Below are 14171 nucleotides of genomic sequence, written 5' to 3' on the forward strand. Positions count from 1 at the left end.
ATGTGTTATGTATTATGTGTCAATATCCTGTATAATCTTAATGTTGCTTAAATTACTAAATGTTTACCCCCAATTTTTACAAACTTTATGATAATAAATTAATGTTTACTCGTCGTGGTTGACATATTGACAGTTGACATTTAACTTGTCAATGATCTAGGACAATATCATAAACAGTGGTTTTTGACACAGATAGCATATGATATTGCAATGTTTCGTTTTACGCTCACTATTGTAATATTTATATTAAGTACTCTATTTGATTTTGTCTAATTAAGTTTGTTTTATTTTAATAACTGATTGCTGGCAGGTATGTGATGTAATTTAATTGATTACTATAGATTTTAGGTTTTTCTTTTTTTTTTTATTGGTGTTTTTTATTATTATAATATTTTATTATATATATATTTTAATTTTGTTATTATAATATTATATTATTTATTTTATTATTTAGTTATTTATATTGTTAATTTACGTATAATCATATTTATATATAAATAAAGTATGCATTATATTATGAGTTCTAGTAGCGACAGCACAAATAATGACACATTTCACCAGTGTGCTTCAACGGCATCCGATGACAGTTTCCATAGCATTCCTGACCCGGAGCCTTTTAATTCCTTGTTAAATTCCAAACTTAGTTCCTTTTCCAAAAACTTTAATGTCGTACACATCAATGCGCAAAGTATTCCCGCCCATTATCCAGATTTACTCGACTCTTTTAACGTTACAAACATTCACGCATTACTTGTATCTGAGACGTTTTTGAACCCTGCTTGCCTTCAACGGCTTATGCTTTACCAGGTTTCCATCTTATAAGGAATGATAGGACAGAAAAGGGTGGAGGGGGTGTAGCTATCTACCTTCGTAGTCACATTCCCTTTACTATTTTAGATAAATCCCCTTCAGCCTACTCGAATTCCTTAGAGCATATAATTATTGAAGTTCTGTTTGGCTCGCTAAAGCTTTTACTTGGTGTCTTTTATAGTCCTACGCTACACATAAACTATTTTGATGTATTTGAGACTCTCCTAGAAAAATATATTCCTGGAGTTGATCATACTATTATAATGGGTGATTTTAATACATGTTTGATTAAAAAAGACACACGCGCAAATCGACTCAAAACTATAATTGACAGTTCCAACCTTGAAATACTACCCTCCAATGCAACCCATCTATTCCCTGGCTGTGCGCCTTCCTTACTAGACCTTATGATAGTCTCTTCAACAGAGAATGTTGCTACATTTGGCCAAATATCAGCTGATGCCTTTTCGTATCACGACTTAATTTATCTATCTTATAAAATCCGCCCACCTAAGCCTAAACCTACAGTGGTGATGCGAAGATGCTTTAATAGCATAGACAATGAAAAATTCATGCATGATTTAAATTGTATCGACTGGGATTGTATATTTGGCGCTAAGTCTGTCAACGACCAAATAAACATCTTTAATTCCCTTTTGATCGAACTATTTGATATTCATGCACCTCTTAGGCCTATTAAATTAAAACATCTCCCTGCTCCGTGGTTGACTAAGGATATTAAGCTACTTATGGCCAAACGCAATACTGCAAAGTCCAAATACAAGAAAAATCCTACTAATGAAAACTTGCATAAGTACAAAATACTACGGAACAGATGCAATAGGACTTGCAGAGATGCTCGGCGTAGCTACATTTACGCATCAATTGACAGCAACAACTCTAAAAAAACTTGGAAATTTCTGGACGCGATGGGTATAGGCGGAAGGCGTACAAAACATTCATCTGTCATAAGCAACTGCATGGATTTAGAAAGCCTAAATAGGTTTTTCTCAACTGTCAATCGGATGAATAGTAATACCAAAATGAAAACCCTCCAATCACTATCACTACTTCCTGATCCTTTAACTATCCCCTTTCTATTTACATCTGTTACTCCAGCAGAAGTACGAAGGCATGTGATGGCTATCAAATCTGATGCGACAGGTAGCGACAACATAAGCCGACGCATGATTTTGTTAACCCTTAATTCAGTTCTTCCTATCCTATGTCACATTTTCAACTGCTCCTTATCCTCTTGCGAATTTCCTGATGCTTGGCGTCATGCATTAGTGATCCCTATTCCAAAAATATCCAACCCCACTTCCTTTTCAAACTATCGTCCAATTTCCATACTTCCTTTCCTTTCCAAAGTACTTGAACGCATTGTGCACGACCAGCTATACCTGTTCCTATATAAAAACAATATCCTGTCCTCTTTCCAGTCCGGCTTCCGTCCTGGCCATAGTACAGTTACAACACTCAACAAAGTATGTGATGACATTAGACATGGCATTGATAACCAACAGGTTACTGTACTTGCGTTATTGGATTTTTCTAATGCGTTCAATACAGTTGACTTCGACATCCTTTTAGCAATTCTAAGGTCCATTAACATTTCTTCAAAAGCTACTGAATGGTTTTCCTCATATCTTCACGGCCGCACTCAAAGCATTAAGCATGACGGGAAGCATACTTCTCAATGTCATTTAGGCGCTGGCGTACCGCAAGGAGGTGTGCTGTCTCCCTTACTGTTCTCCATTTTTATTAACAATCTCACTCCACATATATCAACATCTTATCATCTCTACGCCGACGATTTACAAATTTATAAGACGGTACCTGCTAATGACACGCCCAGAGCGATAGATGAAATTAATTCCAATTTACAATTAATTAGTTCTTGGAGTAAATCGTTCGGACTATCTATTAACCCAAGTAAATCTAATGTATGTATGTTTGGGCATCCTAAGCAGTTATTTAAAATAAAACCAAATCTCCCTCAAATCCTTTTTGACAATGTCTGCTTAGAGGTTAGTGATAGTGTCAAGAACTTAGGAGTCAGAATGGACAGCACATTTTCTTGGTCGCCTCAAATTGCCGAGCTCAGCCGTAAGATCTTCTGTGCTATAAGAAGTTTGAGAAGATGGAAGAACCTACTACCATTAAAGACTAAAATCTCATTGGCTCAAACTCTTCTTCTCCCTATACTTGATTATGCCGACTCGTGTTACTTAGATTTATCTCAACAACTACTAAATAAGCTTGAACGGATGCAGAATCTTATAATCCGATTTATCTTTGGATTGCGAAAGTTTGATCACGTAACACAATACCGTACTCAGCTTAAATGGCTCACTGTAAAAGACCGACGACAATTACACTCTCTCACTCTCCTTTTCACAATCCTTTACCACCCTGTCACTCCTTCGTACCTCAAAGAACGGTTTAAGTTCTTGGGGTCGAACGCCCTCCACTCCCAACACCTTCGTTCCCGCAACAACAACCTCCTAGAAATCCCCTCATGTCACACTAAATGCTATGGAGACTCTTTTACTGTCCAAACAGTAAAACTCTGGAATGCTCTGCCAGGTGAAGTTAGACGATCTCCGTCAGTAAATATTTTTAAGCGTAGGCTTAAAAATTACTACTTAGAAAAATATTTAAAATAAAGTATCATAATATGTACGTATGTATACATTTCCGTATTATTTTAATATGTATATATGTATGTGTCTATGTATGTATGTATGTATGTATGTGTATGTATGTATGTATGTATGTAGTTTGTGTGTATATGTTTCTATTTTTGTATGTATGTGTATTAAATAAATATATATATATTATTTATTTAATTATATATATTTTTTTTTTACTTTGTTAAATAATACTTTTTGCGCTACTACTTACTACTATAATTTCTTGCATAAGTCCTGCACTTTTAATGGTTGCCTGTAAGAGATCACTTGCAGTGATAAGGCCGCCATTGCACATGTTAATTTAAGTACCTATGTATCCTTCTTTTTCTTTTTCTTTTCTTTCTTTTTTTTTCTGTGTAAATTTTATATGACTCGGTTACGTCGGAGGAGGTTGCCGCAGCTGTCAGCAGAGTCGGTGGTTGCGATGTCGGCGCCATCAAGGTCGGGGAGGTTCGGCGTGACCGTGGCAGTCTTGGCACTGCCTGGGTCCGCTGTCCGGTAGTGGCTGCCAAGAAGGTGAGCGGAGGTCGCCTTCTGGTGGGTTTCGTGTCAGCGAAAGTGACGCTGCTGCAGCAGCGGGTGCTGTGTTGTTTCCGCTGCCACGAAACGGGGCATGTAGCGGCAAAATGTGTGGGTGTGGACAGGAGCTCACAATGTTTTAGGTGTGGGCGTCCCGGGCACAAGCAAGCCACGTGCTCGGATGCTCCACACTGCCCGGCGTGCGAGGATGCGCAGAGACCTGCAGACCACTTGGCCGGCAGCGCAGCATGCGCAAAGATCTGTGCGCAATCGAAGCGCAGCAAAGGCGGAAGAGGGAAGGCGACGTCGAGCCAAGCCCAACCTGAAGCCCAATCTAGGGCCGCGGTGGAGCAGCCTATGCTCGTTTAACAATGGCCGAACGAGTTCTGCAGGCGAATATCAACCACTGTGCCAGAGCCCAAGACTTATTGGTCCAAAGCTTGGCGCAGTGGTCGATACATGTGGCGGTTGTTTCGGAGCCTTACAGCGTTCCCGACAGAGACAACTGGGTAGCCGACAACACCGGGGTGGTGGCTGTGATCACCCAGGTCGCCGCGGGCTCCCCGCCTTTCTCACGAGTAGAGAGGGGTGCGGGATGCGTCGCCGCACTTGTCGGCAACCTCGTTGTCGTAGGGGTCTACTTTTCCCCCAATCGAACTCTTGCGGAGTTTGAAGAGTTCCTCATACGATTGGGGGAAATGGTAGAGCGATTTCGTCCGGCGGAGGTGTTGGTGGCCGGCGATCTCAACGCGAAGTCCAGCGTGTGGGGCTCCGCAACGACGGATGTGCGTGGTGTGACGCTGTCCGAGTGGGTGATTACCACCGGTTTGTCAGTACTCAACCGGGGGACGACAAACACGTGCGTGCGAAGGCTGGGCGGATCCGTCGTGGACGTTTCGTTCGCGAGCCCGGCCCTAGCGAGTCGTGTTCGGGGTTGGCGAGTGCTGGATGATGTGGAGACTCTCTCGGATCACCTTTACATCTCTTACGAGATCTCCACACATTCGGCGGTGCAACCAACCCCCAGTCCAACCTCGCGAGAGTGCGGACCGCGGTGGCAATTGGGTCGCCTCGACAGGCAATTGTTGGAGGAGGCCGCGATAGTGGAGTCCTGGCTGCCCCAGAGCTTGGCGTCTGCAGAAGACGCCGCATCCTGGGCGCAGGGGGCGCTGACGCGTATTTGTGACGCGTCAATGCCCCGTTCCGGGCGCCGCCCTCAACGGCGGCAGGTGTACTGGTGGTCGTGGGAGATCGCGCAACTGCGTACCATCTGCGTTGCGGCGAGACGCCAGTACAGCCACTATCGCAGGCGGGTACAGAAGGTGCAGGAGGAGGAAGACCGACTGTACCAATTGTATGTCGAGGCGAGAACGCGGTTGCAGGAGGAGATCGGTCGTGTGAAAGGCGAGTCACACGACCAGATGCTCGCGGAAATAGACCAAGACCCGTTTGGCACGCCTTACCGTATGGTACTTGGCAAGCTACGGGCTTGGGCTCCGCCACTGACGCAGACACTCCGACCGGACATTCTCCGAGGGGTTCTGTCGTCACTGTTCCCGCAGCGGGCCAATTTTACACCACCAACTATGGCCCGCCCTGCACCGCAAGAGGAGGAGGACAGCGTCGCACCACAGGTGGAGGAGGAGGAGCTGGAGGAAGCAGTTCGCCGATCTCGCGGCAAGAGCACCGCACCCGGCCTTGATGGCGTTCCCGGGAGGGCGTTAACTCTGGCCCTTAACATCCTTGGGTCCAGAGTGAGAGGACTATTCTCTGCCTGTCTGGCTCAAGCCATAATTCCACAGCGGTGGAAGACAGGCAGGCTAGTCCTCCTTAAGAAGGAGGGTCGCCCGGCGGACTCGGCCTCGGCCTACAGGCCAATTGTGCTCTTGAGCGAGATCGCCAAACTCTTCGAGCGGGTTGTGACGAGGAGGTTGCAGCGTCACTTGGAGCGGACAGGTCCGGACCTCTCGGACCTCCAGTATGGCTTCCGCAGGGGGCGCTCGACGGTGGATGCCATACTGAGGGTGAAGTCCCATGCGCAGGATGCGGTGGCCCTGGGCGATGGAGTCTTGGCGGTGTCTTTAGACATCGCCAATGCCTTTAACTCCCTGCCCTGGCCCTGCATTGAGGAGGCACTCATCTATCACCGAGTGCCTCCATACCTGCGCCGCGTCATCGGGGCTTACCTGTCCGGGAGGTCCGTGACGTTTCCGGCTCCTGGAGGAGGATGGGAGGCGTACGAAGTGTCGTGCGGTGTTCCACAGGGCTCGGTTCTCGGGCCACTCCTGTGGAACATCGGGTACGACTGGGTGTTGAGAGGCGACACCCTACGAGGAGTTGGAGTCCTCTGCTACGCCGATGACACGCTGGTCTTGGCGCAGCAGAGGACTTATCGCGAGGCTGCGGTGCTCGCGACGGCCGGAGTGGCCGACGTCGTCGGCCGAATTAGAAGGTTGGGCTTGGAGGTTGCCCTGAACAAGTCCGAGGCGTTATACTTCCATGCTCCTCGAAAGGGCCCACCGGCAGATGCCCACATCGTCGTCGGTGGCGTCCGAATCGACGTCAAGAGGAGTATGAAGTACCTCGGACTTGTTCTAGACGGTCGGTGGAGTTTCCGGGGCCACTTTACATCCTTGGCCCCGAAACTGTTGAAGACAGCGGCGGCATTGGCGCGCCTTTTGCCCAACGTCGATGGGCCGAGCGCCTCTAGCCGTCGGCTGTACACCGGAGTGGTCCGATCGATGGCGCTCTATGGTGCTCCCGTATGGGCGGACGCCCTGGATCGGCACAACATCACTCTGCTGCGACGTGCGCAGAGGGTGATGGCCATCCGGGCGATACGGGGGTACCGGACCATCTCCGGTGAGGTGGCGTGCGTGCTGGCTGGAGTCATGCCGTGGGATCTGGATGCTCTGTCTCTGGCGTCGGTCTATTGCCGGCGTCGAGGCCTAGTGTCCGGGGAACCGGCAAGTCAGGCACGCACGGAGGAGGCGCGGGAAACCGCGGTAAGAATGTGGGAATCCCGGCTGGCGACAACATCTGCCGGCCGGTTGACGATCGAGGCGGTTCGTCCAGTTTTCCGAAAGTGGTTAGCGCGGCGTCACGGCGTCCTAACCTTCCGCACCACACAGGTGCTCACGGGGCATGGTTGCTTCGGGGGTTACCTGTGTCGGATCGCTGGGAGGGAGCCCGACGCTCGCTGCCACCACTGCGACGACTGCCTCGACGAGACGGCCCAGCACACGTTGGAGGTGTGCACAGCCTGGGCGTCTCAACGTCTGGCGCGTGCGCCAGAACCAACAAATCCCAACTACTCACGCCTCAACTCAAACAAATACATCATTAACAACACTTCAATTAGAACATGAACAAAATCCGGAACAAAGTCCTTATAAGATGCAACTAAATATCAATAAATTAACTAATGATTTGGAAACTGCTCTTATTCAATATACAGGAATAGATCCCACAGCCCGTCCTAAATTGCCTAAACTAAAAGAAAATAAGAGGCTATACGAGTACTTAGATATATTTAATAAACAAATTCTTAAACAATTTTACTTCATAGATTCTGATTTAAACCATATTCATACTTTAATTTACTGTAGTGCATTAGTAATAGCCGAACATTCTGGATATAATATTCGTCACTTGCAATCAAATTTACCAACTACAAACCGTAAACCTCAAAAACCTGCATGGCAAATTAGACTTGAATTAGATATAAAAAAATTAAGAGCCGATTTAGGAAGAGTGACACAGTATATAAATGGTAATAGATCTTCAAAATTAGTTAAAAAAGTCCAAGATATTTTTAAAAGATTATCAGTACATTCTATACACGAAAGCAAAAACAGTAGACCTGAAGAATTCCTTGATACGCTTAAGCAAAAATTAAGTTTAAAATCTCAGCGATTAGCAAGGTACAATAAAGCATTACGGAGAAAAATAGATAATGTTTTATTTCATAATAATGAGAAAGTATTTTATAGGAACTTAAACGAAAAACAAGATGCGGTTAATAGTGAAATACCTGAAAAAGAAGCACTCACAAACTACTGGACAGATTTATGGAAGAAGAAGGAAAGCCATAACGAGGAGGCCGAATGGTTGAGTGATGTGGAAAATAGATGGAAAGATGTAAGCGATATGGAATTTGTACAGTTTACCAGAGAAGATATTGAAAAAGTAGTCAGGCATGTTAAAAACTGGAAAGCAGCAGGAATAGACGGTATTCACAACTTTTGGTACAAAAAGTTCTACGTTCTTCATGATATATTAGCTAATATAATTACGGATATTGTCAATAATAAGCAAGTGCTACCAAAATTTGTTACAAAAGGAATTACTTATATGCTTCCTAAAAATAGTGATACAATAAACCCTTCCCAATATCGACCTATCACGTGCTTACCAACTATTTATAAACTTATTACAGCTTGCATAACACAAAAAATTAATAAACATTTAATTGAAAATAGTATACTTGCAGAGGAACAAAAAGGATGTAGGCAAAACCATAAAGGATGTAAAGAACAGTTAATAATAGATTCAATAGTTTTAAAACATGCTAATACAAATAAAAAAAATCTTCACATATCATATATAGATTATAAAAAGGCATTTGATAGTGTCCCTCATTCTTGGTTACTTAAAATACTTAAAATATATAAGATAAATCCATCTATTGTAATTTTTTTACAAAATGCCATGGCGGAATGGAGAACTACGCTGCATTTATCAGTCGGAAATAACAAAGTTATGACTGACGAAATTTATATTGAAAATGGTATTTTTCAGGGAGATTCTCTTAGCCCGTTATGGTTTTGCCTCGCCTTAAATCCCCTATCTCATCTTCTGAACGCTATGTCATCATGCGGATATAAATTAAATAATGATACTGCTATCACACATTTGATGTATATGGATGATATTAAAATTTTTGCAAAGACTAAGACTTCAGACTTCAAACTCTCCTCAAAATGACTACTCAATTTAGTCAGGATATAAATATGTCTTTTGGGGTAGATAAATGTAAAATAATTCATATTAATAGAGGCAAAATCGACAGTAAAGTTAATAACGAAGAAAATATTTCATTTAATTTAATGGAGTCAGGTGATACATATAAATACCTAGGAGTACATCAATCTAATAGTATAAATCATATTCAAATAAAAAAACAGTTAAATATGGAATTCAGTAAACGATTAAATGCAATATGTAAAAGGCAACTTCATTCAAAAAATCTTTTTAAGGCAATAAACACTTACGCTATCCCAGTTTTAACATACACCTTTGGAGTAATAAAATGGACTAAAACTGACATCAAACGGCTTCAGATAAAAACAAGAACAACTTTAACTAAATATAATTATTTACATCCAAAACCAGCAATAGAGAGAACCAATATTAAAAGAATAAAAGGCGGTAGAGGACTAATAAATCTGGAAGTGTTATGGGAAGGACAGGTCAAGAACCTTAGAGATTTCTTTTACACAAAATCAGAAAGCACTTTACATTCTGCAATAATAGATTTAGATGATAATTTCACTCCACTTAATTTAAAAAATAGATCAATTTCATTCAAACCACTTCAAGACCATGTAGAACAACAATTCAATAATTGGCGTAAAAAAGAACTGCATGGTCGACACCTTCATGACTTGGAACAGGTGCATATTGACTCGGAGGCTTCGAACAAATGGCTAAAATTAGGTTCTTTGTTCCCAGAAACCGAAGGTTTTATGATCGCCATCCAAGATCAAATCATAGCAACAAAAAATTATAGAAAATTCATTGTCAGGGATCGTAATATACAAAATGATAAATGTAGAAAATGTCATAGACAACCGGAAACTATTCAGCATATAACTAGCGCTTGTTCTTCCTTAGCACAGACAGATTATACTCATAGACACAATCAAGTTGTACAAATTGTGCATCAAAAGTTGGCAATAATAAATAAGTTAATACAAGATAAGCCCCACCCATACTATCAATACGTACCAAAACCTGTGTTGGAGAGCCCCAATTGCAAGATGTACTATGATAGAGCAATTCTAACTGACAAAACAATACACTACAATAGACCTGATATAACATTTATAGACAAAATAAATAAACAAACATATTTGATAGATATCACAATTCCGAATACCCATAATCTGCAAAAATCTATAACAGAAAAAATTAATAAATACACCGAATTAAAAGAAGAAGTTACAAGAATATGGAAAATGAACAAAGTATATATTGTACCATTGGTGCTTTCCAGCACAGGAGTTATACCAAAAAGTCTTTTACATTATTTAGAGCAGATAAAATTACCTATAAACATATACATAACTATGCAAAAAGCCGCAATCCTTAATACTTGTCGCATTGTCAGGAAGTTTTTACAGGAAGACATTACTTCCCAACCAATTCCAGGAAATGGACCACACTTGGCTTGAAGCTCGTGGGGTTCATATTAACCGAAATTATATTTCGAGAAAAATATATATAAAATAATAATAACAAGCCCCCCAAAATCCTACCTTACGTCCTAGCTGAACACCTTGCTAACGTGGGGGGCGGTAACGTGTACTTACGAAACTTACACGGCTAACAAGGTAAAGGTTACCCATAAAAATGGAGACACGGTTACAAAAGAAACTGACAGGGGCCGCTTCCCGAGGGTGATCGTCGGGGCACACCTGGAGCTGACGCTGGGTGTTTCAGCATGCGAACCGTCGGCGGTCTGGAGTTGAACAGGCGGGCTCCCACCGACAAATATACTACAGCCGAACACACATCCCAACCTAATAGTCCAATAGAACCATATAGTCCAAGTAGTGAATCTTACACACCTTCTATACCATCATCACCTTCTTCAAACCATACAGTTGAACACGTACTAACTTTGAGTGTTGCGCAGGAGGCAAACGCCTTTTTGCCTGCGTCCACCAAAGCTGGAAAGCCAAGAGTACGCATGAGATGGAGTTCTGAAGTCAACATGTTTATTATGCGTACCTACTACCGAATCACAAAGTTAGAAACAGATTTTTCCACATATAAACAACGCCTACACGAACTATTCTGTCAAAAATATTCTTACATTACCGTTTCCGAGCAAAGAGTATCTGATCAAAGGAGAACTATAGTTAGAAATAGGTTGGTACCTCAGGACTTACTAAATCAAATAAAAGGAGAAGTAAAACGTGAAATAGAATTAGAAGAAATAGAAATGGATAATATAACTAGAAATCAAAATCAAAGTCATTTAGTTTTATCAAACATAACAACTGCTGTATCCCAAGTTGGCGAACAATCACAAAATTATTTTAATACCCAAACAACACAAACTTCTACGCAAACAGAATCCTTAAATTGTTTAATAGAAAATGAAATAGAAACACTAATAGTACCTACTAATTACACGGACGAATTTATTACAAATTTAAGAGAAAAATTATCAACCACACTGAATCTTTTTTCTGGACTTGATCCATCAATTCGACCAAATTTGCCAAAATTAAAATATACTCGTAAACTTACTGAACTAATACAAATATTTAATTTTAAAATATTAGGTAACTATAATTCCAATGACATTTAATTAATAGACATACATGCATTGATATATTGTACAGCTTTAGTAATAGGAGAAGAGTTAGGTTATAAAATCATACAAAGAACAAATACGGGACAAAGAAAAAAATACAAAAATAAACCATCATGGCAAATAAGATTAGAAAAGAGTATAGAAAAACTTAGAGTAGATATTGGACGTCTCACACAATATATCAATAACAATAGATCCAAAAAAGTAGTTAAGACAGTCATGAAAATTTTCCGTCATACAACGTTACATACTAAGCATGAAAATGATAACCAAAAATTAGAAGAATTTCTAGATACATTAAAACAAAAATTAGCTCTGAAATCACACAGATTAAAAAGATACAAAAAGGCACAGAAAAGAAAAGACGACAATATCTTATTTACAACAAGAGAAAAAACATTTTACAGACAACTTTCAAAACCACATCATCAATCGCAAGATATAAATAAAATGAGCATCCCTACAGAAGAACAGTTAACTACGTATTGGTCAGACATATGGGAACAAGAATTAAAACACAACGAAACTGCTAAATGGATTTTAGACGAAACAGATAAATATAAAATAATAGATACAATGAATTTTAGCGAAATAACCGAAACCGAAATTTTAAAAATTACTGTCAAACTACACAATTGGAAGTCACCCGGTGCTGATAAAGTACATAACTTTTGGTATAAGAAGTTAACCATATTTCATAGAGCATTAGCAAAAAATTTTACAGATATTATTTTAAATAAGCAGAATATACCCAATTTTATGGCAATCGGAATTACATACATGATACCAAAAAACAAATTTTCGTCAGAACCTTCACAATATAGGCCCATAACATGTTTACCCACAATTTACAAGATCCTCACTTCAGTTATAACATCTAGAATCACGACACATATAGAAAAGTACAATGTAATAGCAGAGGAGCAAAAAGGGTGTAGGCGAGGCCATATGGGATGCAAGGAACAACTCATTATAGATTCTACCATCCACAAACATGCTACAACAAAAAATAGAAATTTACATTGCACATATATTGATTACAAAAAAGCTTTTGACAGCATACCTCACTCTTGGTTAATACAAATATTAAAAATATATAAAATAAGCCCATTTATCATAGAATTTCTGAACATTATTATGTTTCAATGGAAAACAACCTTGCAGCTTAATTACAATAGTACTACGGTGACTACCAGACATATTCAAATTAAAAGAGGAATCTTTCAAGGGGATTCCTTGAGTCCCTTATGGTTTTGCCTTGCCCTAAATCCGTTATCTAATCTACTACAAAATAGTCGTTTGGGATACAGCTTCAGTTCACGCACACAGAATTCTCTAATATCACACCTTATTTATATGGACGACTTAAAACTATACGCCAAAAAAGATAAGGACATGAAAACGCTAATAGATATAACTACAGAATTTAGCAACGACATTCAAATGCAATTTGGCCTAGATAAGTGTAAAACTCTTCATATAACTAAAGGCAAAATCCAAAAAGGTAATTATTCTATAAATGATCATAACACTATTACAGCTCTTCAAATACCTAGGATATAATCAACTAAAAGGTTTAGATCATACAATTATAAAACATGTTTTAATTACAGAATTTAAAAAAAGAATATATGCTATTTGCAAAACACAATTATCCGGGAAAAATCTCGTTAAAGCGATAAATACCTATGCTATCCCAATATTAACTTACTCCTTTGGTGTTATTAAATGGTCCAAAACAGACATAGAATAGTTAATTTATAGAACTAATTGTGAATGATTTTAACTATTATGTAATATTAAGTAATCTTATATTTTTGTTATATAATTATTATTATTTTTTTCTATAGTGTAAATTAATCATTGTTATTATTGATGAATGATGTGTTCTCCTATAATCAGTTGTACATAATAGTATTAGTATATCCTAAGAATGTATGTAATGTAAACCAATATGTACGACAGTTGGAGATCCGTATAAATAAATAAATAAATAAAAAATAAAATAAATAGAAAACTTAGAAAGACTTATACGTAGTACATTAACAAAACACAATTATCTTCACTGTAAATCTGCAATAGAAAGGCTTACCATAAAAAGACTGCATGGTGGAAGGGGTATTATTAACATTAATACTTTATGGCAAAATCAAATAAAATCGTTACAAAAGTTTTTTATTAATAAATCAAATAATAGTAAAATACATAAAACAATAATAGATAATGACCATAATTACACTCCACTAAATTTGAATCAAATAACTGATATACAAAATGATCAAAATATAAATCAACAAATGCAACAAATAGATAACTGGAAAAGAAAAGTGTTACACGGAAGACATCCTCATGATTTGGAACAAGCGCATATTGATTCAATAGGTTCAAATATGTTTCTTAAAGTTGGTAGTTTATTCCCCGAAACTGAAGGATTTATAATAGCCATTCAAGACCAAGTCATAAACACAAAAAATTACAAAAAATATATAATTAAGGATACCACAGTCACAAATGATAAATGCCGTAGATGTCACAGTCAG

The 14171-nt window shown here is 39.7% G+C and overlaps 2 protein-coding genes and 1 pseudogene across 2 annotated transcripts; all 3 read left to right on the forward strand.

Annotated features, from left to right (window-relative positions):
* The first annotated feature begins 1073 nt into the window (after positions 1–1073).
* On the forward strand, positions 1074–4394 carry LOC146526520 (uncharacterized). Its single transcript, XM_085207090.1, has 2 exons — positions 1074–3422; positions 3894–4394. Exons 1-2 carry the CDS (start codon positions 1074–1076, stop codon positions 4392–4394), a joined length of 2850 nt encoding a protein of 949 aa, XP_085063216.1.
* A 1217-nt stretch (positions 4395–5611) lies between these two features.
* LOC146526521 (uncharacterized) lies at positions 5612–10480 on the forward strand. Its single transcript, XM_085207091.1, has 5 exons — positions 5612–5779; positions 6290–6477; positions 7634–8532; positions 9420–10068; positions 10417–10480. The coding sequence occupies exons 1-5, from the start codon at positions 5612–5614 to the stop codon at positions 10478–10480; spliced, it is 1968 nt and encodes a 655-aa protein (XP_085063217.1).
* A 79-nt stretch (positions 10481–10559) lies between these two features.
* Positions 10560–14171, forward strand: LOC146526522 (uncharacterized; annotated as a pseudogene).

The sequence above is a fragment of the Heliconius melpomene genome, unplaced genomic scaffold (assembly GCF_056956725.1).
Source record: "Heliconius melpomene rosina isolate 202511_hmr_F unplaced genomic scaffold, ASM5695672v1 ptg000031l, whole genome shotgun sequence".
Lineage (NCBI taxonomy): Eukaryota > Metazoa > Arthropoda > Insecta > Lepidoptera > Nymphalidae > Heliconius > Heliconius melpomene.

What these genes read in the sequence shown, in the direction of transcription:
- LOC146526520 (XM_085207090.1), top strand. Translation starts at nt 1,074, where the DNA reads ATGGGTGATTTTAATACATGTTTGATTAAAAAAGACACACGCGCAAAT. An exon ending in AAGTTAGACGATCTCCGTCA is followed by an intron (nt 3,423 to 3,893) that starts GTAAATATTTTT and finishes GTTACGTCGGAG; the next exon opens with GAGGTTGCCGCAGCTGTCAG.
- LOC146526521 (XM_085207091.1), top strand. Translation starts at nt 5,612, where the DNA reads ATGGCCCGCCCTGCACCGCAAGAGGAGGAGGACAGCGTCGCACCACAG. An exon ending in GTCGTCGGCCGAATTAGAAG is followed by an intron (nt 6,478 to 7,633) that starts GTTGGGCTTGGA and finishes AATTTACTGTAG; the next exon opens with TGCATTAGTAATAGCCGAAC. An exon ending in TGCAGAGGAACAAAAAGGAT is followed by an intron (nt 8,533 to 9,419) that starts GTAGGCAAAACC and finishes ATCCAAAACCAG; the next exon opens with CAATAGAGAGAACCAATATT.